The sequence below is a fragment of the Heterodontus francisci genome, chromosome 14, assembly GCF_036365525.1.
Source record: "Heterodontus francisci isolate sHetFra1 chromosome 14, sHetFra1.hap1, whole genome shotgun sequence".
Classification (NCBI taxonomy): domain Eukaryota; kingdom Metazoa; phylum Chordata; class Chondrichthyes; order Heterodontiformes; family Heterodontidae; genus Heterodontus; species Heterodontus francisci.
Genome location: NC_090384.1, coordinates 64,088,429 through 64,114,033, shown reverse-complemented (window position 1 = coordinate 64,114,033; position 25,605 = coordinate 64,088,429). Strand labels below are relative to the sequence as shown.

The window sequence follows — 25,605 nt, the reverse complement described above, 5'->3', positions numbered from 1 at the left end:
CTCTCTCCACAGATGCTGCCAGACATGCTATTTCCTGTGTTCTCTGTTTTTATTTATCACATAATCACAAAATTTTCACTAGACTGATTTCTGGGATGAGGGTTTGCCTATTAACAGAGATTGACTAAATTAGGGTTATATTCCCTAGAGTTTAGAAGAATGAGAGGCAATCTTATTGAAATGTAAAAATTCTTAAAGAGGTAGATGCTGAGAGGTTGTTTCCTCTGTCTGGAGAGTCCAGAATGAGGTCGATGTCACAGTCTCAGAATAAGGGATCAGCCATTTAGGACTGAGATGAGGAAAAATTTCTTCACTCAAAGGGTTGCGAGTCTTTGGAGTTGTCTACCCCAGAGAGCTGTGGATGCTCAGTTGTCAAGTATATTCGAGATATTTTTGGATGCGAAGGAAATCTGAGTTTATGGGGGGTACTGCAGGAGGGTGGAGTTGGGGTGGAAGATCAGCCATGATCTAAATGAATGGCAGGGCAGGCTCGAGATTGAATGGCCTAGTCCTGCTCCTATTTCTTATGAAAACTGTGTGGGGGAAAACAAAAAGAGAAGACCTGGGTGACTCATGCCAATGGTCTACCAACATAAGATGGTGTCAGAGCTGGGAGAAAGACTTCAAGAAACTCACTTCATGGGCTGGATTTTACAGACCCTTTCCCACCCCCCGCCCCAATATTAGGTTTTATGGCGGGGTGGGCTGGAAAATGCCTCCGGGACAGGGCCGCCAAGCACCCCAACACCGGGAGGGCCCGGCCCGATATTGCTGGCGGTGACGTGGCGTCGGTGCAGATCCCAACACTCGGCGTCAGGACCCCCATTTGCATATTTAAATAAATTAAAATGAATGCATTAATCATACTTATGCCACCGCCTTCCATCTCATTGCGATCTTCCTGCCGCTGGCCGACACTCCCGCACCTTCGGATGCCCATCCAGGGAAACGAGGCGACAATTGCAGGGAGGGGGGAGGACATAAGTTTCTCAGTGCGTGAGAGGAGGAAACGGGGTCAAAGTAACATTATTGGTGTAGGGGATGGTGGGAAGGGTTTGAGGTTAAAGTTTATGCACTTTGTGGGGGGGGGGGAAGGTCAGGTGGACAAGGTGGGGAGAGGGCAAGTTATTAATTTTATGGTTATTGGGGTGGGAGAGGAGCAAAATGTATTTAATTTTTTTCATTCACTGTATCTTAAATTTAATGTTAGGGCTCAAAGCCCTTTAAAAGCAGCATCATCACTTGCTCACAGGCAGTTGACGCCATTGCCGGGGACGGACAGCCCACCCCCTCCACGTGATCGGGGGGAGCAGTCCGCCCTAGCTATTCAAAGGAGCCGCCGCGCTTAGGATCTGCAATGTGCAGCCATTTTTCGCCCATTCGGTGGTGGGATTATAAAATTCAGCCCTCTTTGTCCCCATCGTGTCCAGAACTGCAACGACATTGTGACAGTTGACACAGCAACATTTAATAGGAATTATTGATATATCAATTTGCAATGTTAAATCTTAATCCAAAAGTTGTGGCGAAATTAAGTAACTATTGTGGAAAGAAACTGATTGTCCTATGCAAAATTGTCCATAAGTTGTAAATAAATAGATATGCAGTGTAGGATTGCTCAGCCTGTAGCACAAGTTAAACAGTGAGACATACACATCGTATATAATGTATACACATTGCCTATAGACATCATGTACACAGTGAACACATTACAGAGCTCTAAAATATCTTGCTGTATGCTTCGCACATCAGTTTGAACCTGCTACTTATTCACTAGCCTTTGTCCAAAGTATGTGCCTTATTTAACATAGAGGAGGATATATGTAGGCCAGCCTTCATTTGTAACACTCAAAAACAAAATATAAAAAATGGACAGAGACTTGCAAGAACTACGGAGAAAAATATAGCAGTCTGGGTCCTCCTATTTCACAAATAAAGAACTGAAATTGTTTACAATCCTCAGGCCATAAATGAAACTCAGCAATGCAATGCAACAAGGTATTGTCAAATATCTCAGTAAAACTGATCAAACTCTGTAAGGTTGAGACTTGTGTACCATCTGGGTAATTAACACTTCAGCAGCCAAATTCCTTGTCAAAGCGTGTATTGTGTTCCTCTATGTATTTGGAACCAGTTTAAAATTACGGCCAGGATTTTTCCCTCAGCGGACAAGAGCCGACTAAAATGTCGATGGCCAACCTGCTTCCACCTGGCCTGGGGATCTGACCCACACTTTGCGGTTCCCCAGCCTTCAATTGTTCTGAGGTGTGACTTCCACCCGCTTGAGGCAGGAAGTTCCGCCTAATGGAGCTGCCAGCCAATTAGCGGGCTGGTAGCTCTCTGTCCCAGCAGCGCCACTGGGAACAGTGGTCACTGCTGGGACTGCAGCCAAGCCTCAAGAGGTTGTTGGGGATCCCCGGAACCAAGGTAAGTTTTTGTTGCCTCACTGGGGCAAGGGTGGTCGATGGTGGGGGGGGGGGGGGGGGGGGGGGCGTGTTGGGGGTGGTTGGTACAGTGGAGATGACCCTTTTCTCGGACCTGGGACGCCCGCCTGCCAACAGTAAAATCCGTGAGGCAGCGGGCAGAGACCCTTACATAGTCGTTAAGTGGCCTTGATTGGCCTGGGGCGGGTGGGCCGTTTTTCACCGCTGCTGCCCTGCATAAAGTGGCAGCGGAGGCGGGACTGGGTCGGGAAGGGCCCTCCGAGCCTCCTGCTCCATTTTAGGCCCCCCACCACCCCCCCCGCCACTTTCCTGCTCTTTGTGGGGGGGGGGGGGGGTGGGGGGGGTGTAAAATTCTGGCCGTACATATCTTACCAAAAGATTAGGCTAAATTGCACTTCTGCAACTTGGACTGGATTTCCCAATATCTTCATTCAATTATGTATTTAAAATGCTCAATCATCACAGTATTCTAAAAGAATTGCAAGTGGCATTGTAAGCTCAATGTTACAGGACTAAATAAACCTCCAATCTGTCAACCAACTATACTTCTTTATAGGTTCTTTATTGCAAGTTAGAAAGATTGGTAGAAGAGGTACAAAGGATTGTGAAGAGGGTGTTGCAGAATGAATACATCAAGCAAAGCGATGACAATTTACTGTTTTTAAAAAAAAGACTTGCATTTATATAGCACCTTTCATAACCACAGGACATCCCAAAGCGTTTTCCAGCCAATGAAATACATTTTTTAAGTGTAGTAGCTGTTCTGATGTAAGAAACGCGGCAGCCAATTTGTGCATAGCAAGCTCCCACAAACAGCAATCTGATAATGACCAGATAATCTGTTTTGTAATGTTGATTGAGGAATAAATATTGGAGAGAACATAGGGGATAATTTTCCTGCTGTTTCTCTCTCTCTCTCTCTGTCCCCCTTTTTCTCTCTCTCTCTCTCTCATATTCCGAAATTGTCGCAACTGCACCACTTGTGCATTTGCTCACACGCGCACACACATGAGAAGAGAGGGAAAAAAGGAAGGTGGCTTTGAGGGGGGTGGGAGAGGGGGGAAGTCATCATAAACCTGTTGAATTCTCTTGGAAATCAAGTTCTTGATGGGTGCAGCCCTGAGATGATAGATTTCTCTCTTGATTGAAGGTTCAGTTGAAGGGTGGGACACTTCTGGTTCGCTGATATCTAATGTAGATGTAGTATTTTATGACCGGGCACGTGCCTTCTGGCTTGCTGGAACACAAGCTGTTAGATGTTGCTTCTCTCTTTCTATCTCTCTCTTGTTGCTCTCTCACTTTAGGCTGTCTTTTTTCTGGTAAAGCTGTGTTACTTCTCACCTCCTGGTATGAGATGTTCTGATCTCTTACCCCATGGTGATCGCACGTGACCCAGGACGTGACTCCTTCACACCTTCTTTGTTTAAATTGTGGAATGTTTTTTGGATGGGGTTCAATTGACACCTCTTAGCTTTAAACATTTGTCCTTTGTCTTTGACAGACAGTTTGAATACACAAAGGCCAGTCCCTTTTCCTTCAGCATTTTGGACCATTGTTTACTTCTTTAAAATAAAGCTTAATTTTTTAAAAATACAAAGTCAGTTTTTCATAACTCTTCACAGTTAGTCCATAGTGTGTATCATTGCACTTCCAGTGTGCATGACAACAGCCAAAATGGGGAAAATACCCAAAGTCAAGGAAGAAATGACTACCATGTTTCAGAAAGATTTTAGAAAAAAGGTCCACAGTGGTCAGAGTGAAAATACATCAAAAAATTCAAAATTTTCTCCTTGTATCACCTAATATGCAAAGCCTGCAACTGTGATAATACACAGTTGACATAGCAGCCTTGATAGAAGACACTCTCTTTCTGTTCATTTACTTAAGAAATTTAATTTATTGTCTTTCTGCTTTTGGTGTACATTACACCTCCCCCAAAAAGGGAAAAAATGAAATTCCTTGGATTTCATTCTTATGTTGTTTGTTTTTTGTGGGGGTTTAGAAAAAAGGGAAATAAAAAAAAAGTAAGAAAGTTTAGGGTCACACCAATGCACACATTCATTTCATTCACTCATCAGACTTCCAGTTTAGGTTTTTTCATCATCCTTCCTTTGGATGAGGTACCATTAAAACATTGCATTTCTTTTGTTTACGTGCTGTCAAATAGGGTTGTAGTTTCTCGCGCACCAGTTTGTACTACTTTAGGAATGTTAATCTCCAGGACATGTGATTGTTGGTGAAGCTTGTAGATTTCTGTTACTGCTTGTGGCAAGGTTCTGTACAAGCTTTAACGCCTTAACTATTGCTTTCACAATACATAGTGTTAACCATTCAGGTTCTAGCACATTGATCTTATTTCTAGGGTGATAGTGGGTGACACTTTTTTTAGCCCCTGCGAGGCATTTTGGATTTTTTCCTACCCCTTGTTTTTGCTTAGTTCTGAATCTAAATTTTTGGGTTTGATTAGTTTTGGATTTGGAGCTTGATCGTTTGATTCCTCAGTGGGTAGATCCACACTGACCTTGCTTTTAGTCTCCTTCTGAGTTTCACAAGTGTGCTTCACTTTAGGATCTGTTACCTTCCCTTTTCCTTTTACTTCAGAGATAGATGTTTCCCTAATTTGCTCCATGTCCTCTGGGACACTACTGCTCGCAGGTGATTGTCCATCTTCCACTGCATTCCCCTGTGGCACTTCCATTAGGTGAGACATCTCCTTCACTCTTGGATTTCTGTTTCCTCATCCCATTTAAATCGTTAAAAAGGTTTCAGATTACCATATCTCTGGTGTTTTTCCTTCAACTTTTGTGACTTTTATTTTAGCTTCTTTATATCTTTTTGGTTCTATCCAGGCCCTTTTAAGTTCTTCTGTCTCTATCACCCTCAGTGGGATTTTTGGGACTTCCCCAGCCCTCTGCAGCTGTATAGAGATTTGTTTGCTCTCCTCTTTTTCTTAAGTCTCCGTGTACTGCTCTGGGTACAATAATTTACTTCCTGCTAAGTCAATGCCCAGCAATAGGTCTATCCCCTGCATGGGTAAGCTCGGAATGATTCCGACTGTCACTACCCCAGTGACCAACTTACTCTGTAGGTAAATTTTAACTAAGGGAACGTTCAAGCATTTGCCAGTAAGCCCTTTTACTAATACCGTGGTATTTGTTCTGCTTTCCGGTAGCATTTCTGTCGGTTTGGCTGCCTGTAGGGTTTGACAACAACTGGTATCCCTGAGGATGGTTATCTCCTTGTCTCGTGCCTGGGACACAAAAGGAGTCATTTTCCCTTTCTGTAAAAACTTCTGGTGTGCTCTGCTCGAGTTCTTTTAGAACACTGGCCTACCACTTTCAAAGCCACAGACACCAGCTCGACTGCAATGCCTCCTTCTGGTTTTTTGGCATACCAACAATTGGCCTGGACATGCCCAGATTTGCTACACTGGAAACATGTCAGGCAGACCTCTACTGGTTTATCGCCTGGATTCCTTCTTTTAAAAGTTGGAGACTGGTCAGGTTTTCCTTCCCTACTCCTTTTGAGTCGATTTCTGCTTCCTCTGCATCCCTGCCATCCTAGCTTGTAAGAGTTACGAGACCCAAATTTATTCTGAGTTAGAGATTTGTGTATTAATTCATAATCGGCCATTTTAGTGGCTTCCCTTACTCTTGTGACTCTTTGTGCTTCGATGTGGGTTCTTATATTAGTTGGGGTGCTATTTTTAAACTCTTCCAGCAACATCACTTCTCCCAAATTTTCATATGACGGTTCTCGCTTGAGAGATCGCATCCAGCGATCAAAAGCCATATGTTTAATTCTTAGGAATTCACGTAGGTCTGTGTGGGTCTTTTCTGGGTGTGTCACAATTTCTGTCTATATGCTTCCAGTACCAGCACTTAGAATTGCGGTTTTAATTTGTTCATAATCAGAGGAACTTTCTTCTGATAACACGTAAAAAGCTTCACGAGCCCTACCCACATACTTGCCCCGTAAGAGGAGAATTCAAAATTATTTCGGCCATTTTAGCCTGTTAGCTATTTTCTCAAATGAGATAAATAAAATATGACACAACCTCCTCCTCATTAAATGTTGGCACTAGTCTTGAGTTTCTCAGCACATCAAAGTTTTGCTCTGAATTGGGGATAAGACTTGAATGACTAGTAGCATTTTCATTTTGGGTTTGCAGCCTCTGTAACTTAATCTTTCTGGCTGTGTTTCTCTTTGCATCTCCCTTTTCTCTTTTTTCTTCTGAAATTGCATCTCCTCCCTTTTCATCTGCAAACTGCTTCTCTTCCTTTTTCAACTGAATTCTAGCTAGAGCTGATTCCATGCTGTCTTCTAGTTCAGGGATAAGTTTAAAATGGTTAGCTATACTTTTCACCAATTCAGGTTTCTTTCCTTTTTGTCTGAAAGTTATTCCCACTTCTGTAGTTAAGCTTTTTAAATCTTTGACACTTAATTTGTTTAACTTGTCATGGGATATCTCTCCCTGCTCTACAAATTCCTGACCATTAAATGTGGTCACCTCTTTTGTTTCTAGCACCATAGAGAACAAACAGAAGAATACAAGAAAACTTGTTTGTTTATTTTCCCACAATTTTAGAGGTCAATTTTCCAAATCTCTTTGTTTAACTGGTGGTTCAGATTGCGGCTCAAGCCCCCAATTTGTTATGGCCACGTGGTGCAATGTGGGTGGTTTCCACTGTCCAAATGCTCGCCTGACTACAGCAAGTGTTTTGTTGTTAGGGTTTAACCCCTTGGTGTTTTATTCTTCAAATAAACAGACAGCAAGAGGTTTTTTTAGATTTTTTTTAGATTTAGAGATACAGCACTGAAACAGGCCCTTCAGCCCACCGAGTCTGTGCCGACCATTAACCACCCATTTATACTAATCCTACGCTAATCCCATATTCCTACCACATCCTCACCGGTCCCTATATTCCTCTACCACCTACCTATACTAGGGGCAATTTATAATGGCCAATTTACCTATCAACCTGCAAGTCTTTTTTGGCTGTGGGAGGAAACCGGAGCACCCGGAGGAAACCCACGCAGACACAGGGAGAACTTGCAAACTCCACACAGGCAGTACCCAGAATTGAACCCGGGTCACTGGAGCTGTGAGGCTGCGGTGCTAACCACTGCGCCACTGTGCCGCTTTTCTTGTAAGTTTTTAAAAAACAGAAAATCATTTGTTTATTGATCAATTATTGATCAATATGCCTTATCCCGAAATTGTTGCAACATCCACTCACGCACTCGCTTGCACATGTGCACACAAGAGACAGATAGAGAGAGGAAAAAAAGGAAAGTAACATTGAGTTTGGGGGTGGGGGGGGGGGGGGGGGGATGGGGAAGGTCATGATAAACCTGTGGAATTCTCTTGAAAATCAAGTTCACGATGGGTAAAGGCCTGATTCTCTGTTGATTGAAGGTTCAGTTGAAGATGGTAACACACTTCTGGTTCCCTGCTGTCTAATGTCGATGTCAGATTTTACAGCAGGGCATGTGCCTTCTGGCTTGCTGGAACACATGCTGTTAGATGTTGCTTCGATCTCTCGCTCTCTCTCTCTCTCTCTCTCTCTATCTCTTTCTTTTTGACTGTCTCTTTGGGCTGTCTTTTTTAAGGTAAAGATGTGTTATTTCTAACCTCCTTGGTAGAAGATGTTCAGATCTCTTCCCCATGGTGATTGCACAATGGACCAGGACATGTCTACTTCACACCTCCTTTGTTTCAGAAGAAGCCATTCAATTCTGGAATGTTTTTAGGATAGGGTGCAATTGACACCTCTTAGCTTTGAAGATTTGTCCCTTGTCTTTGTCAGATGGTTTGAATACACAAAGGCCAGTCCCTTTTCCTTTGGTGGCCATTTTGGACCATTGTTCACTTTTAAAAAATAAAGCTTAATTTTTAAAAAAATACAAAGTCAGTTTTTCATAACTCTTCACAGTTAGTCCATAGCGTGTATCATTGCACTTCCAGTGTGCATGACAACAGCCAAAATGGGGAAAATACCCAAAGTTAAGGAAGAAATGACTACCATGTTTCAAAAAGATTTTAGAAAAAAGGTCCACAGTGGTCAGAGTGAAAATACATCAAAAAATTCAAAATTTGCTCCTTGTATCACCTAATATGCAAAGCCTGCAACTGTGATAATACACAGTTGACATAGCAGCCTTGTTAGAAGACACTCTCCTTCTGTTCATTTACTTAAGAAATTTAATTTATTGTCTTTCTGCTTTTGCTTTATTGTGTAGAACAGTGACATTCCCCTTTTAAAGGGGCAGGTTTCCCCAATCTCAGTGGTAGCCCACTAAAATAAGGTAATGGAAAGTTTCCAGCAATGAGGACAGCCAGGACAATACTCCAAAAACAAAAGATGAACTGTTGCCATACAAAAAATAAAATGATCTTTAGGATGGTGGGGGAGAGGTGGTGCAGGAGTCTGTGAACATTTTAATGCCCAACATATTACATTGAATTTATAGCAGAGAAACAGGCATTTGGCTCAATCAGTCCATGCCGGTGTTTATGCTTCACAACAGCCTTCTCCCATCCTTCCTTATCTAGCCCTATCAACATATCCTTTTATTCCTTTCTCCCTCATGTGTTTATCTAGCTTCCCCTTAAATACATCTATTCTATTTGCCTCAACCAGTCCCTGTGGCAGTGAGTTCCACATTCTCATCACTCTCTAGGTAAAGTTGTTTCTTCTGAATTCCCTATTTGGTTTAACATGTTTCCTACATTACAGCAGTGACTATATTTCAAATGTACTTTGTTGGCTGTAAAGTGCATTAGGATGTCCTGAGGTTGTGAACGCTGCTATATAAATGCAAGTCTTTTATCTTTTTATTATAGCCAGCTGCGCTTGTACCAAATCATACAGTTGCAGAGTGTTACAGCACAGAAACAAACCATTCAGCCCAACAAGTCAATGCCACTGTTTTTCTCCTAGTCTAATTCTGCTTTCCTGTTTGATCCACATGTATATACTTTCAGTATTTCTATTTTCAAGCAATTGTCTAATTCTCTTTTAAAGAAATCTATTGAATCTGCTTCAGCAAAAATTACAACAATTACTTATTGTACCTACCCTCGAAAAATAAGTTTTTCTAACTTTTTTGCAATTTTAGATTTGTTATCATACCAACTAGCAGAAACTATCACTAATTATTCTTTCATAAGAATAATTATTCTTTCATAATGAACACCTTTGTTATGTTCCCTTTAACCTAATCAACTGTGATGAAAAATCTTTAACTTTCCAAGTTTCTCTTCATGTCTGTAGCCCATCATCCCTAGTAGCATCTTAGCACATTGTTCAACTGTGACATAGGTCAGAATTTTACCCTCATCGGATGGGAGCCGTCCACCGACCGAAAAGTCAGTGGCGACCCTGCCTCCACCTGGCCTGGGAATCCAGTCCGGATTTTAAGGTCCCCAGGCCCTTAATTGGTCTGAGGCAGGAATTCCACCTTATTGAGGCAGGAAGTCCCGCCTAATGGAGCTGCTGACCAGTCAGCGGGCTGGTAGCTGTTAGTCCCAGCAGTACCAGCGGGAGCAGTGGCCACTGCTAAGACGGAAACCCAGTTTCAAGAAAAGGAGGAAGGACGGCACTGGGAAAAGATACGTTTTTTGGGGCCTCGCTGGGGTGATCGGTCGGGCTCTGGCAAGGCAAGGGGGGTTGATTGGGCGACGAGGGGGGGGGGGTGCATGTTGGGCGTTGGGGGTGGTTAGGGCATCGGGGGTGGCCCTCCGTCGAGCACAGGATGCCTGATCAGGAGGGCCCCACCCCCCGACCAGGCCGTCAAAAAGCTGCCTCCTTTTAACAGGCGACTTTTCTTGGGCCTGGGCCACCTGCCTGCCAACAGTAAAATCCCTGTGGCAGCAGGCGGAGGCCCTTAAGTGGCTGTTAACTGGCCACTTAAGGGCCTTGATTTCCGCTGCCCCACGTAAAATGGCGGCAGAGGCGGGAGCAGGTCGGGAAGGGCCTCCCACTTCATTTTACGCGCCCCCCCCCCCCCCCCCCACACCACCACCACCACCACCATCCCGCTCTTTGTGGGGTCGTAAAATTCCAGCCCTAACTAAAGTCTTGTTTGAGTTTGTTGGGTTTTTTTCTTGTGTGTTCTATGTTACTAGATGCAACACCAAAGATCTTATTTGCTTGCTAATTCATTGTCCTCTTGCAGTGATTCCAAATGTTCATCACAATTTATCAGATGTCCAATTAGATGTTATCAGCGAATTATGATGTAATTATCTCAGTTCCTAGGTCTAGATAATTATATATGTTGTAAATATGAATGGCCCCAAGAAAGACCCATGTGGAACAGCACTCACCACATATTTTAGTCCAAGAAACTTGCCCTACTCTTTATTTTCTGCCTTCTAGCCATGTCTGTATTCATTTGGCCATATTAACTTTAATTCAATGTAACATACTATAAGGGACTTAACTTGTGTGAAACCCTAACATGATATGGGAAAGTCCATGTAAATCACATTGACTGCAATTCCTTTATTCTCTTCTATTTCTTCAAAATATTCTATAAGGTTTGTTGACCTGCCTTTTAGAAATTCATGCATTACTGGCATTAATTAACTCATTTCTCCAAGTGCTTCGCAATTCCATCGCATAATATAGTCTCTAGCAGTTTACCAATAAATGACCTATAATTTTCTTGCTTATTTCTGTCTCATTGTTTGAAGCGGGTGAGTTATATTTCCATCCGCTCGTCCCCTGGCATAATTTTCTTCACAAAGTTTTGGAAAATTATACACTGAGTAATAAATGAATGGCTATGGGGACCACATTGTAGGCAAATCTTACTTTTTATGTTAACTTTATAAACTGAGCTACATTTTTGGAAGATAATTAACAAGAACCTACAGAAAACAATATATATGTATTTATCTTTAAAAAGTAATTGAATAAATTGAAAGGAAACCATGCTGGTTTAAAAATGATTTGTGGCTATCTGAGTGGGAAAAGGTCTGTGCAATGTACTACTCAGCGGTACAGACCACAAGGTCTGAGGCGAGGTTCCCAGATTCTGCTGAGATACCCCATCTCAGCCAGGGCAGCAGATGTGGCACTAGAGTTGGCCTCACAAGATTTAGCTCATTTGTGATACCCTCTAAGCTCTATTTGCTTGCGAGCATTCATTGCTTAGATTTACACTATAGGACTGTACATTAGCAAAAACATCCTCTTTAGAAGATAGTAAGGAAGAAAATTACTTCCAGATTGTTCAGACCAAAGGACGACTCATCTCTCACCCAGCAATGACATTGCAACTGCAATAAACAGGTGCACGGGACTATAAAACAGTAAATTGCTGAAAATATTTATGGTATTTATTGCTTTTAATGTATAAATATATTCTATTTTCTCTCGAGCATTGTACTTTCCATTTGTTTTGTACAGTACAGTGGTATCATCTTTGGTTACTGACCACCACTTTATCCACCTGTGTGTATAGTATAAGACATCTGCTGCAAAGCAATGTTTTCATAACAGAAAAATTCCAAATGATACCATGCTGTAAAAGCTGTACTGAAGCAAAGCTGCAGAAGACAGTCCAAGGTGGCTAATGTCACCAAATTAGCCACCGTGATACAGTGTTGGCCGTAACAAAGATTTTAGGTGCTATATGGTTTCTAAATAGGAACAATTAGACTCATTGGTATTATAAGAAATGATTGCTTTTACTTGCTGTGAATATTACTCAGTTGTCTTTCATTTAGTCCTAAAACTGAGAGAGGGAAAGTCATTCAAGAAACTCAGGGCAGTATTACACCAAGATGATGAAAGATCATGACTGAGAATTAACAGGGCTACAAGAGAGCAGTCCAGATTGTTTTCTGAACAACAAATTGAATTAGAGGTGGCACAACAAGCTATTTCAGTGGACTTAGGGGTCACATAAGGAATTAAAGATTCATTTTGATAGCTGAAATCTTACTATTTGAATTATTCTGACTTCTTTTGAAGTACCAATACAAGAAGCACTATGCTGATTGCTTTATCAGATGGGGGTGGTTTAAACAGACTGTGTTCCATATTTCCATATTCCAGGATATAGTTGAAGAGTCAGCAAATGTTAAGTAGCTGTTGCATATGTGAGAGGAAGGAAAAAAATATAATTCTGTTCCTGGAAATCTGAAACAAAAACAAAATGTTGGAAACACTCAACAGGGCATGCGGTATCTTCAAGAGAACATTAATTTGTCTGTACTTTCTACAGATACTCTTGGCCACTGAGTGTATCCCATATATGGGAAGTAAATTTTGTTCATGTGACCCTTTTTTATATAAGATGACACAGTTACTGGGTATCCATTTTATCACCTCAGTGAAAACTGCCAAATAGGGAGTCTTGAAGAGTAGCACCATTGCAGCTTTACCCTTATGTTCCCAGAGTCAAGGTACTAGAAGGATGAGTTATGATGGTGTTAAAACTTGGTGAGATCGTTAATGTGAAAAAATATGAGATATGAACCACAAGATTTCACGTTTTAAGACTTTTATTATAACAACTAAATTAAAATAAATCCCCATTAACTAAATAGTACTTTGTAAGTAGCTGATACCTCAAATTACAAATGTGTTTTCTTTACTTACTAAAATACTTGAAAAGCTCACACCACACTCATGCGTTACATAGTCCTCTTTGATAGTGAAATCTTTATGGTTAAAAGTCCTAAACTCCTCCCAGTTGCAATGCGTTGGATCTCCTAGACCTTTTCAAACATCAATGTCCTCTTAGCTCCGAGCACTTATATCGACCCGTTTATCAGATGAAATTGCCACTGAAGAAATATTTCTGTGATCTCTCCGAGCACTTCTGACTTGGATGTTCACGACGAAGGCGATTCCTGGTGATCCTGCTGGTCTTCTACTTCTCCGCAAGATTCAACTTTCAAACTAGGTTCAAGTCTTCACAGCCTTTCGCTGTGTCAGGCTTCTGAGGGCAAGTGTTCCCTCTCTCTCTCTTGGCCACAAGCACTGGTTTCTTCTCTTACAGCCTGTCTGCCTTTAGAAAATCTGTTAAATTTATCTGTACTCAAAAGTCAATACCTTATGGCTCTATTCCAATATGCAGAATCCAGAAGTTTCACCACGCCACCAGGGCTTTCCATTGTTTCCAGGTGTTAACAGCTGCTTAGTATATTTGCATCTTCAGAATCACTGGCCCCATGTTTTACAAACAAATTCTGGGAGAGCGAAGCCCATTGTTTTTCAGATGTTACCCCTGCAGTCTCTCTTTTTTCAAAATAAGTCTTTGATCTATGTTTTCTGTTGTCCTGGTAACCAAGACCTCTGTCTTGTCCTTTCGCAGAGTGGATGTGAAGTCACCTGGCCTTCCAGACTCCATCTTAAACTTTTAAAAATCATAATTTGTCATGTAATGGATCTAGCGCTAGTGTTATAAGTAGCACAGAAATATTTTTCAGTGGCAATTTCATTGGGTGCAATTTCATCTGATAAAAGGGTCAATGGTGCAGAGCTAAATGATTCCGTTGCCTTCTTGCTTCCAGTTGCACCATAATGAAGTTAACCACAGCCTTCCCACACAGACCAGCAATGCAGAACAATCAGAATTCTGATGCTGCTCTCCTGAAGAAGGTCTTGCACTACTGGTTTTAATATTCTTGAAAGTCAGATCACCAACCTGATTTCCAAATTATACAACCACTTTAGAATTGATGTACATTCATAACTGTTTGACATTCATACAGAGTGATAGTATAATGACGCTACAGGGTACTGATTTTTTTTTTAAATTGTAATCCGGTACCTGTACTTTTCACCCAATATCACAATGGTACTATATCTGTTTAAGTTGATCATCTTTGCTGATGCATATCTCTGTGATGTTGTATTTCTGTAATGTTGCCCCAAGACGTGCACAAAGCATGCTTTGAAAGTTCAAGGAGTTGGCCTTACTTATAAAAAAAAATGAGAAACAATTCCCAATTGCAGTTTTCTTTTATAGTGCTGAACTATTTGAGTCATGTTTAGAACTTTAACTTGTTAAACTTCTATTTCTGGTTACTTTATACAGATCCATATGAGGCAATTAAAATTTCTTTGATATTGTAACTATTTTTGAAAAAAGAACAGCAATTCTAGCTTTATTTTTAAAAATGGGCAGCTGCTGTTTGCGAGGAATGTGATATTGGGTAAATTTTCTTACCACTGAAATAGTCATTGACATTTTGTAAAAGGCAAATTCACAGGTAAAACAAGTAAAACATGTTGCTTCAGCGTTCTTACTAAGTGCCAACAAACATTTGAATTGTAAGAGCAACTTCCACCGCATCTTGGCAGTTTTATTCTGGAAACTCAACCGTCCAAAGGAACCTCTCCCGCCCCAAGCCATTTCTAAGCATCTTGGCTCAGGTGCAAGAGGCCCATGTCCCAGAACCGCAGGCTAATGGAACTTTGGAGGAATTGGAACCTGACATACTGGAGAAAGTTCTCAACTTTATTTGTGTTTGTAAAATTTATCTGGTTTATGATTTTCTTTTTATTTACTGAGAAAACTTTTGCAGACTTGCAGGTGTTCACTTAAGAATGAAGATTAATGTGAGCAATTAGGGCATTTGTCAGTTAAAAATACAGCTGTATTCTTCAGTACTGTTTTGCATTTTCAACAGAATGTTTAGGGGTCGCTTTTTTCCAATTCACTATCTAACCAGCCGGTCTGTTTATTATTTAACATTGTGCACTTCACCTATTCTGCTCAGTATCAACTTAACATAGCTCTGTTTGTCGTCTCTGGTTGTACCAAGATATATGTTTAGCTCTCTGCTGATATGTACCAGAATGTATACCAAGTCTGCACATACTCTAACTTTCAGGAAAGACACCCTAGTCAGATGGATGTATTAACTGTTGATTATTGGACTAAAAAACTGAGCAGTACAGCAGGCATTATACAAAAATTAAAAAATGTAACTGTAGCCTGAGAAATAATACAATATCTATGATTGTGTAACCCTTTTAATTTCTGATGGTTAGCAAGAACTGACTTTTAGGTAAAGGCTCACCCCGAATCAATAGGTGACATCACAGATCATAACCTATTAATTTGAGTTATTTTTGTTTTTTTCACTGTGGTGTTTGTCATTGTTTTATGAAGGCAATTCTCTCCCTAGTTTATCATAAAAGCCTTAACCCAACAATTTGCAGGCTACAAGTTCATCAATTTTGTGCATAGGATCTAGCTTGTATATTATATATAATATATACAAACTCACCACAACCTTCTGCAGGGCAATTAAGGATGGGCAACAAATGCTGCCTTGCCAGCGACGCCCACATCCCATAAAAGAATAAAAAAAATGATGAATAATATGTACATTGAATTAGCAAGTAGCCCTTATATAATATTGCAAAAGTAAAAATTGACTGCTTTTTTTTTATTGAAACCATTTACTGAACTACAAGAGATGAACAACATCTCCTTTTATTCTCATCCTTAGAGCATTAGCTGTAGTGGTAGATCTTTCATTACTATCAGATGTTTGTAATTCTGTTTGAATCGATGACATCAATGTATCTGATGGTGAGCAGCCAACTTTCAAAATTGTTGTAAACTTGGTGACCTCTTGAACATTCTGTCAAGATATTCCTTATTGCCTTGTTAGCAGATGACCATAGCACTGTATTAAAACAGTGGATCTGTCTGCAGTTTGAGGCAAGAGTCATCTCTCTATCCCTTAATGAATTAAATTCTTCAGCTTATTTCTGATCTGTCAACAACTTGTATTTATATAGTGCCTTTAATGTAATAAAGCACCCCAAGGCCCTTCAGAGGAGCATTATAAAGCAAAATTTGACACTGAGCCATATATTGGGGCAAATGACCAAAAGCTTGGTCAAAGAAATGGGTTTTAAGGATTATCTTAAAGGAGGAAAGAGAGTTAGAGAGGAAGAGATGTTTAGGGAGGGAATTCCATAGCATAGGACTTTAACAGCTGAAGGCACGGCTGCCAGTGTTGGACTGATTCAAATTGGGGATGCTCGAGGCTAGAGTTAGAGGAGCACAGATACCTCGGAGCGTTGTGTGGCTGCAGGAGAATACAGAGATGGGGAGAGCCGAGACCACGGAGGGCTTTGAAAACAAGGATGAGAATTTTAAAATTGAGGCATTGCTTAACCAGGAGCCAATGTATACCAGCGAGCACAGGGGTGATGGCTGAAGGGCACTTGGTGGGAGTTAGGACATGGGCAGCAGTGTTTTGGATGAGCTCAAGTTTACAGAGGGTAGAATGTGGGAAACCGGCCAGGAGTGTGTTGAAATAGTCAAGTCTAGAGCTAACAAAGGTAAAGATGAGGGTTACATGCAGCAAATTATACAGAGTCGAGCATTTTGCAGAGGTAGAAATAAGCACTCCTAGTGAGAGCGTGGAGATGTGGTTGGAAGCTGATCTCGCAGTCAGATATGACACCACGGTTGCGAACATTCTGATTCAGCCTCAGACAGTTGGTAGGGAGAAGAATGGACTTGGTAGCTAGGGAACAGAATTTCCCATAGGGACCGAAGATAATAGCTTTGGTCTTCATAATATTTAACTGGAGGAAATTTCTGCCCATCCAGTACTGGATGTCAGACAGGCCTTCTGATAATTTAGTGACAGTGGAGGAATTGAGAGAGGTGGCGATGAGATAGAGCTGGGTGTCATCAGCATACATGTGGAAACTGATGTGTTTTTGGATGACGTCACCGAGAGGTAGCATGTAGATGTGAAATAGGAAGGGAGCCAAGAAAAGATCCTTGAGAGCACCAGAGGTAATGGTGTGTGAGTGGGAAGAGAAACTCTTGCAGGTGATTCTGTGACTATGATGAAATAGATAAGAATGGAGTCAAGTGAGTGCTGGCCCACCCATATGAATGATGGAGAAGAGGCATTGGTGGAGGATGGCGTGGTCACCCACGTCAAAGGCTGCAGACGGGATCGCGAAAGACGAGGAGGGCTAGTTTACCTTTGTCACAGTCACATAGGATGTCATTTGTGACTTTGCTGAGAGCTGTTTCAGTGTTGTACAGGGGCACAAACCTGATTGGAGGAATTCAAACACGTGCAGGCTGATGCTGGAAAATAAATAAGACTACATTATATATTGCTTTATATTATTTCCTAGTATGTGTCAAAGTACAATCATTTACTTTGAAGTGCAGTAACTGTTCCTATGTCAGGAAATGTGGTAGTCATTTTGCACACAACAAGTGACCCCAAAGTTTCATGATCTGAGTGACCAATTAAACTATTAAGGTAGTCTTGGTAGTTTAGGGAGGAATTTTGACAAGGGGAACTCCCTACTGCTCTTGATTAGTACCACAGGAGCTTTCATATCAACCTGAATAGGCAGACAGGACTCTGTTTAATGACTCATCCAAGGATGTACCTCCAACAATATATTTCTTCAGCACTGCACTAGTGTGTCAAGCTAGATTGTGTGTTTAATTCCTGCTCTATTGGTAAGAATGGAGATATATTTTATTTTCCTTTAATTTGCTACAGAGGTCTAGTGCGACTCTACTACCTTCCTAGTATCAGTAATTGCAGCATACAGCAAAAGCACATCTCCAAAAAAAAAAACTGCTTTATAAGCGCTTCATTAGTAGACTCCTATCTCCCTCTGTAATTTTTTTATTAGTTTGTGGGATGTGGGCATCACTGGCTAGGCCAATATTTATTACCCTTCCCTAATTACCCTTGAAAAGATGATGGTGAGTTGCCTTCTTGAACTGCTGCAGTCCTTGGGGTGTAGGTACAGCAACAGTGCTGTAAGCAGTGGGGGGTTCCAGGATTTTGACCCAGGGACAGTGAAGGAACGGTGATATAGTTCCAAGTCAGGATGGTATGTGGCTTGGAGGGGAACTTGTAATTAAACACCACAAATCTCCTGAATTCTATTAAGCACTTTAATTGAATTTTAAATTAATTTGCAACTGGCTTCTCGTTCAGGACACTTTGTATTGAATGCCAATTTTATTTAAAGTGAAGAATTATTTTTGTAGCTGTAGTGGTTGAACTTCTTACAAATTCATAGTTTTGAAATGTATTTATATTTTAAAACATGCCTTCTTGCAATTAAAAATACTCTTTAAACCATTGTGGGGAAATGGTGGTGTAATGGCATTGTCACTGAACTAGTACTATAAAGACCCAGGCTAATGTCCTGGGGACACAGTTCAAATCCCACCACGGCAGTAAAAATTAATTAATAAAAATCTGGAATTGAAAGCTAGTCTTAGTTTCATGGCACCATTACTATCATCGATTGTTGTAAAAACCCATCTGGTTCACTAATGTCCTTCAGGGAAGGAATTCTGTTCTTTTTACCTGGTCTGGCCTACATGTGACTCCAAACCCACAGCAATGTGGTTGACTCTTAACTGCCCTCTGAAATGGCCTAGCAAGCCTCTCAGTTGTCAGGGATGGGCAATAAATGCTGACCTTGCCAGTGATGCCCACATCCCATGAAAGAATTAAAAAAAAGTTCCACAATGCAATTTTACACCATATTTGTTCCACTCACAGATAATGATACACTTGCCACATTATTAGTAGTTCTGTTCATTTTTTGTTACAAAATATCTGTTAGTTAAAGGGTACTGGTCTTAGTTATTGCGGGACACAAATTTATCAGTACTTTTGTTGCTATTTTTCTGTATTGATTTAAAAACTATTCTTTATTGTCTAAAGAGGGCCTGCTTTCTTTTTAGGACACACAGCCATTTGCCAATGCTCATGAAGTGCTGTCCCGTTCTCGGTCACGTGCCAACGTGTTGAATAAAGTTGAATACGCACAGCAGCGCTGGAAGAAGCAAGTTCAAGAACAGCGGAAATCAGTCTTTGATCGCCACGTTGTCCTCAGCTAAAAACATTGTCTCTTAAAGTATAAACAGGAAAACAGGAAGAGAAAAGTCAGTGGACCTATAGAAACAATCTGTCTGACAATCTTCTTTGTGGTTCTACCTGCTCATGGAATTCATTTTATCTTTGGCACTTCAGTGTTGGTTCTTTGAGAAAATAGTACAGTAATCATGCCAGTAGTTTGATATTCTTTTAATATGATTTTCATCTAATAATTTTAATAGTTTTCCCCCCTAAATTATGGCATAGTTGTGGAACAAATGCCACAAGATAACAAGTGATTATAAACTAAGTATAAAATACAGCTAAAAATTAATACTTTTTTCCTGGATGCTTTAATTATGGTGCAGTTACAGAAAAATAATTTGGCAAAAACACAGAATATTGACAGAAGGCTAAGACTTGCAGCTCTTGATATAATCACAGAATGACTGTTAACGAAACTCATTCTTTGAGGGGCTCTCCCAGCACTCCCTGTCCTAGATTTTTGTTGACACCCAACACCTCCTTTTCAATTTTGTTTTTAAACTGACGTTTTTTAATGAAGTGGTGAAGCCTAAAATGACAACTGTAAACATAATTATGGTAATTGTCAAACATTATAGTAGGTCTACATGTCCCCCCAGGAACTGTTTGCAGCTTATATAGTGTAAAAAAATATTAAAATGCAACACCTACAGTTACAGCAATGAAAAGAATTAATTTTGATCGTTGTTGCAGACCCAAACATTACAGAAATAACCAACTTTTTAAAAAATGGTATGATACACTTTACAGCAATTTTTTACACTAGTGTTGGTTCAAAATGCCTGTTCTCCATTATGCTGCTAATAGATAGATTTTGTAGTTCATCAATAGTCTTAGTTTTTTTACATCCCCAATTTTTTCTTCCTTTTCCTTTTTTCCCGAAGCCAGCAACTCATTCTGCGGCACAGTTCCATTAGTGCCAGCAACTCCCTTCCTGTTAAGTTGCTCAGGTGTTAGTCAAGACATTGTATTGGTAAACTACTCCATTGTGGGAAACACCAAAGCCAAGCTCAACCTAACAAAACCAAACTACTGTGGATGCTGGAAATCTGAAATAAAAACAGAAAGTGCTGGAAATACTCAGCAGGTTTAGCAGCATCTGTGGAGAGAGAAACAGAGTTAATGGGCTGAATTTTACGCTGCCCCAGCGGGTTGGATGGTGGCATGGGGGTGGCGTAAAATTGAGTGGGAGGCTCTGGGATCTCTGCCCTCCCCGCTCCCGCCTCCGGTCAACTTTACGGCGGTCGGGCGGGGGAAACGGCCCGCCCAAGGCCAGTCAAGGCCTGTAAGTGGCCACTTAAGGGCCCTTGCCCGCCTCCATAGGTATTTTACCCGTGGCAAGCGGGTGTGCTGGGCATGTGAAATGCCACCCAGCAATAGCTGCCGGCCTCCCCGTGGGGGGCGGGGGGCATGGCAGTCGGACATAGGATGCCCGATTGAGGGCCGCCCCCACCTCCCAACCAACCCCGGGATCCAAGATGCCCCCGTCCCCCAAACGACCACTCCAGCCTCACCAGGGAAGGGCCGATCTCACTGGTGACGCATGCCCAACTTACCTGGTCGGCTGGGCTGCAGACCCAGCAGTGGCCACCGCTCCCAGTAGCACTGCTGGGACTAAGCTGCCGGCCCACTGATTGACTGGCTGTTCACTGAGGCGGGACTTCCTCCTTCAAGCGGGTGGTATATTCCCATCCACATAAGGTAAAATCCAGCCCGATGTTTCAGGTCTGTGGCCTTTCATCAGAATCCCAACCTAAAATACATGTGCTCTTTCTGGTGGAGCTCACTGGATGCTGATTAGGAACAAGCATTCTGGCTAATCAATTCCCCCACCTTCCCTTAGCTAAATGGCACCGAGACCAGGTGTCATGTCTCTTCTCCTCACCCCTCCCTTATCGCACCAGATCAGAAACTCAACACAATGGAGAGATTGAACCAGAGATCATTCTGCTCCATATGATTCAGTACAGTGATATACAATTTATCCAAGAGGAGCCCTGGCCTCGATGTGTAATTAGATGTTAACACAATGGTAGTCTGTGTTTTTATTCTATACTTTATGGTATTTAAGTATTGCTCTATAAATCTCTGAAATATACTTTTCCTGTTTAGATAGTGCTTAGGCTAGCAGGTTTCTGTCCATACAGTTTTGTAACCAGCTGCCAGAAGCTATTCTAGCACCTGAGGTTATTTTGCCACTTCCTTTTCTGTAGAAAGGAGCATTACACCACTCCCCACCCACCCACCCACCCCCAGCCCCCAAACTAGCAAAACTTGAGTCAATGGGAATCAGAGAGAAAACTCTCCGCTGGTTGGAGTCATACCTAGCACAAAGGAAGATGGTTGTGGTTATTGGAGGTCAATCATCTCAATGCCAGGATATCACTGCAGGACTTCCTCAGGGTAGTGTCCTAGGCCCAACCATCTTCAGCTGCTTCATCAATGACTTTCCCTCCATCATAAGGTCAGAAGTTCGCTGATGATTGCAGTGTTCAGCACCATTCACGACTCCTCAGATACTAAAGCAGTCCGTGTCCATATGCAACAAGACCAGGACAACATTCAGGCTTGGGCGACAACATTCAAGCTTGGGCTGATAAGTGGCAAATAACATTCACGCCACACAATTGCCAGGCAATGGCCATCTCCAACAAGAAAGAATCTAACCATCTCCCCTTGATGTTCAATGGCATTACCATCGTTGAATCCCCCACTATCAACATCCTGGGGTTACTATTGACCAGAAACTTAACTGGACCAGCCACATAAATACTGTGGCTACAAGAGCAGGTCAGAGGCAGGAATCCTGCGGCGAGTAGCTCACCTCCTGTCACCCCAATGCCTGTCCACCATCTACAAGGCATAAGTCAGGAGTGTGATGGAATACTCTCCACTGGCCTGGATGGGTGCAGCTCCAACAATGCTCCCACCATCCAGGACGAACCAGCCTGCTTGATTGGCACCCCATCCACCACTTTCAACATTCACTCCTTCACCATCGACGCACAGTGGCAGCAGCGTGTACCATCTACAAGATGCACTGCAGCAACTCACCAAGGCTCCTTCGACAGCCCCTTCCAAACCTGCAACCTCTACCACCTAGAAGGACAAGGGCAGCAGATGCATGGCAACACCACCACCTGCAAGTTCCCCTCCAAGCCACACACCATCCTGATTTGGAAATATATTGCTGTTTCTTCACTGTCACTGAGTTAAAATCTTGGAACTCCCTTCCTAAGAGCACTGTTGGTGTACTTATACCCAAGGGCTGCAATGGTTCAAGAAGGCAGCTCACCACCACCTTCTCGAGGGCAATTAGGGCAATAAATGTTGGCCTAGCCAGTGATGTCCACATTTTATAAACGAACAAAAAAAACCCCACATGCAATAGCACAACTGAAACTTCCTTGCCAAGTGGAGAAAAATAGGCAACATAGTCTACTAATCCATGTGCAGCATATTACAGTTGTAGTGTGCTGCACCAACACTTGGCTGGTCTAATTTTAACTGTTCAAAGCCTGCCACACAAAGTTTAGAGAGACAAGTTTGCTTATAAAAGCACATTTGTGTTTTTTAAACTGGTAAGCTGCTATATTGTACTCTGATGAGACACTGAATGCTGGCATATTTAAACTTGGGATCAAAACATCATGCAACAAGGTTTACAAGAAGCATTGCATTATGAAAAGCCAATGGCTATTATTCCGAACATTTAAATATGATGCTACACAATTAATTATGTGGAATTGTATAGGAATTGATCTTTTTTGACATACACATTCAGTATTTAAATAGAACAGACTGCATAATACTAGTCCCTTAATTTACGCTGTATTTCTCTCCCAACGACTACCCCCCCCACTCCCCCATCCTTCTCTCTCCTAATGATACCAATGTGTATACTCTGGGGCCTAAATTTTGTTTTTATAAGCTGTAATTAATAAATTAAAAAAATTCAGACTTTTAAATTCTGACTGTTTATTCATTTGCAATGGCAGATATAATTATATTGTGCAATATATCCCAGATAAGTGAGAAAACAAACTTGCAAGGGGCTCGAGTGCAAGATTAATAGGATACATTATTGTAAAGGATATAAAAGTAGATCCAGCACAGGTACAAATGGTATGGTCATTAACATTTTTAATTCCCTAGTTCAGAGTTGCCATCATTTTGAATTGCCTCACGTTTAAAACAAAATGATATGAGTTTTAATGCAGATCCTAAAGCTTGGCAGTCCACTAACAACGGACCAAATAACTACTGAAACAGTTGTCCAAATAGCCTTTAGTGAAAGGTATCGGTTTCTATCATTTAGAGAAGTGAGTAATGTATAGCAAAAGCTACTTAGTCTTATTAACTTCTGGGCTACCATATTTCATTACACTAGCCAAGCTATTAATTGTATTTAACTGTTCTGCTGGCTTTCCATACTCTTCAGAATTCCTCTTTTTCAAGCAACCATCCAATTCCCTTTTAAAAATACTAATGGATACTGTTTCGACAAAGAATTGTCAATGATAACCTAATGTTCTACCACTCTATGGAAAGAGTGGTTTTCTTACCTCCTCTAATTCTTTTTTCCAATATCTTAAATTTGTGCCCTCTTGTTATCATCACACTGACCAGTGGAAACAATCTATAATAATCATTCATAATGTTAAAGCCATCAATCGGGTCATTCCTCAACCTTGTAGTCACATAAAGCAGCTTCTATCATTCTAAGTTTAGCAAATTTAACAATATATTTGGCGATCATACATTTTTATTACCCTAATTTTCATCTGCATCAGCCATCTGGCTTTCAACACAGTCCTGGTTGAAGTATTTTAAATAATTCAAAATGTTATCTTCCAATAAAAAAATTAGAAAAATTATCTTTTATAGTGAAACTATTTAATGACACTGCAAGATTCTTTCAACTACTGATGTTAAACTATTGGATACGAAGTAATTTTGTGTTCCTGTGCCAGAACAATTTTGAGTAATACCTCTAGACCAGTTCAAACAAGTATCAGCTTTCAAAATTCATAATGCATCATCTCCATAATGAAGTCAGCCAACCACATAATATAGCCTGAGGGTTTGTCTTTGTCCATTTTAATTGTATGTGTCTTCAAACTTCCACAAATGTATTCATTGGTTTGAAATGATTTCTGTGAGTGTTTTCAAATGATAGTCCAAGTATAGTTCATCCTCTTATTGGGAATCATCCAGTTACCTACTCAGTGTTGAATAAAACTGATTTTGCAAGGCTTAGTTTTATTCTACCTTTCCAATGTGCCCCCAACCCCTGCTAAAGAAATATGAGGGGAAAAAAGCCTCCCACCATTCTGCACCACATTTTCAGGTGTGTTATAATACTTAGTATACATTTCCTTTACTATTTAACAAAATATCCCAACATTTATTATTGCTTCTGCACTTTTCATTCATGTGAAACTGTAACACGATTGTAATAGGCTCAAGGAAACTACAAGAAATATATGGAAGCAAAAGCAAAATACTGTAGATCATGGAAGTCTGAAATAAAAACAGAAAATGCTGGAAATACTCAGGAGGTGTGGCAGCATCTGTGGAGAGAGAAACAGTTAATGTTGCAGATTCCAGATGAAATATATGGAAGAAGTCACAGCATAAAGCCTGAGCATGATCATCGATCTGGTTGGATAGGCATCTGTTAAAAACTGCCATAGCTATAATCTGAAATAAAAACAGAAAGTGCTGGAAATAGTCAGCAAGTCAGCAGCATCTGTGGAGAGAGAAGCAGAGTTAACGTTTCAGGTCTGTGACATGTTGAGGCAGACAGTGATTCATGGCCAACGTGCCTCAGTTGTCTTGGGGTGGACAAGATCAACAATAACAGGCAGTGCCTTCTTGAGTTCTGTGCCCTGAACGATTTCTGCATCATCAACACCTTCTTCCAGGGCAGACATCGCCACAAAGTATTATGGCGTCACCCAACGTCAAGACATTGGTACCAACTAGACCTGGTCGTCACGAGGAGGTGCGATCTGCCAAGTGTTCTCCACACCCGCACCTACCATAGTGCAGACTGCGACACCAACCACTCTCCTGTCAGCAGCAGAGTGAAAGTGCAGCCCCGAAAGTTCCACAGCTCCAAACACAACAGCCCACCACATGTCAACATCCCTTGCACAAGTAATGATGTCAAGTACCAGCACGTCACACTGTTGCTAGACCGAATTCTCCCCACCAAGGTGTTACTGGGAAGTACTGAATCTGGTT

General features: G+C 41.3%; 1 protein-coding gene across 3 annotated transcripts in view; it reads left to right on the top strand.

The window, feature by feature from the left end:
* tmem9b (TMEM9 domain family, member B) overlaps positions 1-20,263 on the top strand; it is an 83,172-nt gene extending 62,909 nt beyond the window's left edge. For all 3 annotated transcript variants that reach the window (XM_068046360.1, XM_068046359.1, XM_068046361.1), the window contains exon 5: positions 19,179-20,263. In XM_068046360.1, coding sequence (XP_067902461.1) covers positions 19,179-19,334 — 156 coding nt within the window. In that variant the 3' untranslated portion in view covers positions 19,335-20,263. The remainder of the gene's footprint in view (positions 1-19,178) is intronic.
* The last annotated feature ends 5,342 nt before the right edge of the window (positions 20,264-25,605 follow it).